The 6,196-nt window shown below is 36.8% G+C and overlaps 1 protein-coding gene across 1 annotated transcript; it reads left to right on the plus strand.

Annotated features, from left to right (window-relative positions):
• The first annotated feature begins 535 nt into the window (after nt 1–535).
• LOC148033894 (18.1 kDa class I heat shock protein-like) lies at nt 536–5,694 on the plus strand. Its single transcript, XM_087681885.1, has 2 exons — nt 536–836; nt 4,013–5,694. The coding sequence occupies exons 1-2, from the start codon at nt 692–694 to the stop codon at nt 4,189–4,191; spliced, it is 324 nt and encodes a 107-aa protein (XP_087538011.1). The 5' UTR covers nt 536–691; the 3' UTR covers nt 4,192–5,694.
• The last annotated feature ends 502 nt before the right edge of the window (nt 5,695–6,196 follow it).

Raw genomic sequence — 6,196 nt, forward strand, 5'->3', positions numbered from 1 at the left:
TTTCTGAAAAAGTTTATAAATGCACACCGTTGCCGAACAAGACATAGAGATCCTCTCAAATGCTTGAAATGCTCCATGAGAAGCCCCTTTAAGGTGTAGTAATTGAGATATAGAAAGGTAGTACGTGTCAAATCCAAGAATACTAGGTACAAGCAACTAAACCAAACACAATCACATTCTATAGTGTGGTATGTCGGTCATTAGACTCTTACTTCACGAAGGTTTGCATGTGATCTGGCTCTAGATTGGCGCCATTCTATAGTTCTGAGTTGATACGATCTCCATCTACAGGAAAAGAAAGAGGATAGAATTTCGACTCACTTTAGGAATTACTTTAGACCAAGGGAAAAGGAGGCGGGCGGTAGAAAGTTTTATTACGACGTTACTGCAGGAAGATATGAGTACGCGGGACCGATACAAGCAGATTCGATATGCTTGTCCAGTCACCTTTGTAGACACGCGTGATCGTAGCTGTGGGTCGCACTTGCATTCTGCCTATAAATACAGTAGCCTTGCAAGGTTGCTTGTCAGTGCCTGATCGCCATCGACATATTCTCTTTCTCTCTCTCTCTCTCTCTCTCTCTCTCTCTCTCGCAATAGCAGGCACGTCCCCTCCAATAGGATTGTTGGGAGCTCGATTATTAGTAGTATTGCCTGAGAGGTTATAGATAATAACTAGAACAGAATTATCATGGCTCAGGCCCACGCCGCATCCGATGATCATCGCCACGCAGGCCATCTCTCTAATTATGCCTCGTCAGGCAGCCCCCGGGGGCAGCTGCAGGTCCAGCACCACGAGAGCTCCGAAGCTTCTGTCTTCACAGCCAATCTCGCAGGTTCATTTGCTTAATTACACAGTCATATCCACCCCGCACTAAATATTCTTGCTTACTTTTTCAGTAGTCTTGCCCCTCCAATTCATCTTGTTGAATCAAGTTCAGGCTTGTAATCGCCACTCCAAGGCGTACTAGCTTTGAACGGTTTTCTGATTAATTTTCCCTCTGACAAGTAAAACCTTAAGAAATCCTTCGTTTGATATGAAGTAATGCTGGTTTAATGACGTGAAGTATATAGATTGACATATAAAACTCTGTGAATATGACAAGCATTTCGTGCAAATGTTTTTTGAATGAATTTTTGACAAGCAAAGTTTCCCTCGATAGGAAAAACAACCGAGAAGCATATGTCCTATTCTACTCTCTCGTGTTGTGCCTTCAACTTGTGACTTATGTGATGTGCATCTATAACATTGCTCTTGCCATGCTTCTCTCATAGATAGTATTTTCCAGAGACTACTATGTTCTTAGTAAAGGAACTAGTATTTCTACTACTTCATAAGGAAGCAACCTCCTTCACATGTTACCTTCTACTAAAATTAGGAGAAGTGTGCAAGACTATTACTAAGAAACTCTTATTCTTTTGGGTAAAGGAACTACAGTTTCTAGTCAATTATGAAGGAACTTTCAGAGGCTACTAGCTTTTAATCAAAACATTGGATGTAGATTATGTGAAAGAGATATCCCTAGTATTAACCATCAGGACATGGTTTTCATGATAATTAGCAAATGTGTAATAGGACATCATTTTATGAATGGTAGTGAGCCTAACAAAACCCTAGGGAATTGGGGCTAGAATAACATTAGTAGGGGTTGAGCCAACAACATAAGAGTGATAACCTTACTAATTGGTTTGTATTTCCATCCTGCAAACTAGAACTTAGGCTATTGTATAGTCCAACTATCCTCAAGTCCACTCCTTGTTTTGGAATGGGATGTGTAGTATTTTTGTGGGGTAAGGCTATTCCCACTCACCCCCCTCTTCCCATATATGTGGATAGGAGAGGAATTTTATAATTTTAGTGTGTAATGAAGTTGTCCTCACTTCTCATCAATTGGATAGGTGATAACTCATCCTCACTTAGACCACATACACCTCATGCTAGTTGGACCTTTAGAAAATGGGACTTGGTTAGCGGACTAGGTTGGAAGGATACTATATTGGTCATCAATTTTGGATAGGTCCCAAGCTCATGTTTTGTCCTATGTGGGAGGTCTAATATCTATTACCACTAATGATTGCATTTTTCTATGCCTATTATCTTTACTATTCTATGCGCATGTCATGTCACAACTCTTTAACAGCTAACAGAGAAGTTGATCAATTTAGGAGATGAAAAAGTAATGTTGTATTATTTAGACATGTGGTGGGTAGATGGTCATGTAGTAGCATGTGGTGTGATGGTAACACTTTTCTCTTCTATATCTAGTATCTTGATCTCTAATATTTTCTTTTAGTCTAAGTTTTATTAGCTTGACATCTTTGAGAATTTAAATGCATGACCCTTTTTTTTTAAATGCATGTGTATGTATGTAAATTCATGCTTATATACATGTGTGTGTGTGTGTGTGATATGTTTAGGGTTCTTCTAATGCTCTTTTCCTTCTAATTAAAATATAATTGTAATAGGGATTGTAGTATCTCATGCTATAAACATATCGAAAGTGAAAGTTCAACACAATAATGTGTATAAGTAACTCTGGGAAAAAATCATCATTACACATTGTGCTATATATTGTAAAAATTACACGACGCAGGGAACACAATCTGAGAAAGAGATAGAGAGTACACAACATGTAAGAGGAGAATTTTAAAAAATCTTTAGCTTTAAACAAGTGATACAAAGATGGCTCTGTCCACCTGTGCGCTTCCACTATGAAGCTTAGATGGTGATCTACATAGAAGATAGGTGAAGAGCTTAAGGCTAGTTGGAACAATTGTGACTAGGTGAAGGATAGATGATGGATGGCTGTAAAGGGGTTTAGCTTTTATAGCCTGCACCAAGTAGTTCACTATATGTATATCCTCTATATCATGTGTAATATTCAAGGCCTATTAATTAATATCCTCATTTGTGAATTTTTCCTTACTAAAACATATCCCTTTTCTATTCAATCTGTAAGTTACCCCTTCATATAGGACCCTTCTGTATGTAAAATATATGGATAAATAATATTTTAAAAACCCCTTATGTTGAACCCACATGATACTACATACATATATTTATGATCGATAGTAGGCGGTTAGGTCGGCATGACCGACCTACCATATGAGCCTTCCCTAGTCAGCCAGGCAATATTCCCTTTACCCCCCCAGCCAAGGGCTGCTTCCACGGGCCCCGAACCCCAAAATAGGGGCCCATGATAACTCCCTTATCCCGCAACTCGATGCAATGTGCCTCAAGTTGCTACCAGCTTAACTACTCTATCTAACCCAAAGATTAGACCCACAATGGTCACCTTTTTCCTATCTGGTCACATATACCTCATCTGGCATACACGTTAGGACTCAACTAGTATCCGAGCTCACATATGGCTTCTCCTCACATAATGGGGGCCTTACAACTTTGAGCACCATTGATCATTGGTGGCACCTTATGAGGGTGGGGCATTGAGCATATTGAACATATATAGACAAAAAGTGAAAGATAAACATAGTAATAAACCTATGAGAAAACATGTAACAATAAAGCTATAAGCATATACCAAGATACCATGTATAAGCAATAATTAAGAAAAATTATCAAACAAAGGGAACCATATGTAATAAACAAATATCCAGAAAAACATGGAGTGTTGATAAGTGTTTTGAAAACCGAGTATCACTCTTATATAGCCAATATCTCACTAGGAAAACTTAACTAGGTTATCAAAATGCATGTAGAGGTACCTAATATATTTCATACATTTCCTAGACATATCATTACATCTTCTAAATGGGATAGCCAAATTATGTGACCATGGAGATGATTTAGTCCAAACATATTGTTTCTAAATCCACAACTTTGATTGCCACATTAGTTGGATAAGTTAGAGAGATCTTACAAACATACTATTAATGGAAATACAATGTGTTGATATAATGAAAAATGCATATTGTAATTATAAATTTCAAATATTATCCTAAAATCCAAAAAATACTATTGAAATTTTGAATCATTGATTTTATTTTTTAGGATTTGGGCGTGTGGAAGATGTGCAAGTCCAAGTGGAGGACGACCAATTTCTTGTTTTGAGGTCCCCAAACTTTAATATTTGGAAGTTCCCTTTGCCAACGCAAGCACACCTAGCTGATATCAATGCGACATTCAAGAATGACATTCTTACCATCACCATTCCAAAGCAGAAACTCTAATAGGAAGACACTACATGTTTTCAAAAACTCCAAGTATATACCATAAATAGCTATAGTGTCCCATGCATTACTTGGAATATCATAGGTTTAAAAAGCACATTTATATTGGAGATGTAGAAAGCTTATGTCATGTATGTCTTTGAGCTTCCAAAATATTAACAATTAATAACCAAACTTCACTTTGTTAAATTTAGTATTTACACATTTATGTATTGTGTTGGATGAGTTATTAGAAGGTTTTTCAAATTGCAAAAGTGTGAATTGTCCTTAAAGTGACATACTTTCAAAGACACAATTGGCATATTATTTAACACAATTTTCCAAGTCTCAAGTAATCATCAATTTTCAAAGTGAGAAGACATTGAACTTCAAGGTTTAAATTTTGTGCATTTCAATACAATCTATGTGCCTTTTTATTTTTCCTATTTTTAAATTTCAAATATCTTGAGGATCCTGTGAATGTCTGCTATATATATAAGGCCTTAACTGCTCATGCTTAAAGGGTTGCACTACTTTGTTATTTATGTGAATGTAGTTTTTATTCAACTTCAACTTAGTCTAGATTTATCTATTTGCAGAGGGGGTGCAACAAAAACCTACTGGATTTTAAAAAGGAAAAGAGTGTATTTATACAAGAAAAAGTACATAAATCATGACTTTTTCATATGTCACCACAATGGGTTTTATGAAGACAATAGGTGTATTTATCCAAGAAAAAATACATGAATCACGACATTTTCTTGTGTCATTAGGGTTTGTAGTATAGACACAATACATTGATTATTGGACAAACATGTGATCTAATATGATCTTTGTAGAGTACGATACTATAGTTCTATATCAAGAAACTTATTGTCTTCAAATTATTATCCATTCTCTCGACACCATGTTTGAGTTCTTGATGGTTCTAGATTTCTTGGAATCTTATAAAGCTAGAGCCACATAATAAGCGTGCTTCTAATTGAGTTTGAGGTGAGGTAATTGAGCATATCATATGTGATAGTACAACATATTTCATCATGGACATGTAAATATTATTTAGAAACCTTCTTCTACCTAGGCCACTCAGCTATTCTAAACTTTTACTCTCTATTCACCTACACCACTCATCCTTTAAGAATGCATAAAAGTAATAATAATGCTCAAGAAAAAAGTGGTGAGGTCACCCATGAGTCCATCTCCACCACTGTATTTTAGAAGGGAAGCTCTAATTTCTTTTGAGTCCATGATACAAGCTCAATCCACCTCCTCTTATTTTCTTCTTTTTAAGTCTCTTCACTATACACTATCAAGAGCAAGAAGTTCAAAGTGAGGGAGAGTACTCAATGAAAGAAAGAAGAAAGTCTTAAACCTACCAAATGTATTTTCTCAAGAAATAGATAAACTCTCACTCAAGCTCCACACACACACACACACACACACACACACACACACACACACACACACACACACACACACACACACACACACACACACACACACACACACACACACACACACACACACACACACACACACACACACACACACACACACACACACACACACACACACACACACACACACACACACACACACACACACACACACACACACACACACACACACACACACACACACACACACACACACACACACACACACACACACACACACACACATATATATATAGAGAGAGAGAGAGAGAGGTGTTCGGAAGCACAAAGTTAGAGATAGAGACCTAAGTAAGCACATGCAAGATCTAACCTCGCCTAGCATATTCTTATCCTATGAGTTATTATGATGCTTGCCCTTGGGCTAAGAGTTTTTAATATTCTCACAAGATTTAACCATTTTCAAAAGAGAGACATTAGCATTGGAATTTAAAACTGAATTGATACCATGATTTGTATTCATGACAACATTGGGTTATTGAAAACAATGGAAAATTCTACTTGCAAGAAAATGGAACCATTTTAACAAGCCTAGTGATACTTTTGGATACCAATGTTATAAAGAGTATCAC

The sequence above is a fragment of the Lygodium microphyllum genome, chromosome 7, assembly GCF_053477565.2.
Source record: "Lygodium microphyllum isolate KBCC chromosome 7, Lygodium_microphyllum_v1.1.10, whole genome shotgun sequence".
NCBI lineage: Eukaryota > Viridiplantae > Streptophyta > Polypodiopsida > Schizaeales > Lygodiaceae > Lygodium > Lygodium microphyllum.

What these genes read in the sequence shown, in the direction of transcription:
- LOC148033894 (XM_087681885.1), top strand. Translation starts at nt 692, where the DNA reads ATGGCTCAGGCCCACGCCGCATCCGATGATCATCGCCACGCAGGCCAT. An exon ending in CTTCACAGCCAATCTCGCAG is followed by an intron (nt 837 to 4,012) that starts GTTCATTTGCTT and finishes TTTATTTTTTAG; the next exon opens with GATTTGGGCGTGTGGAAGAT.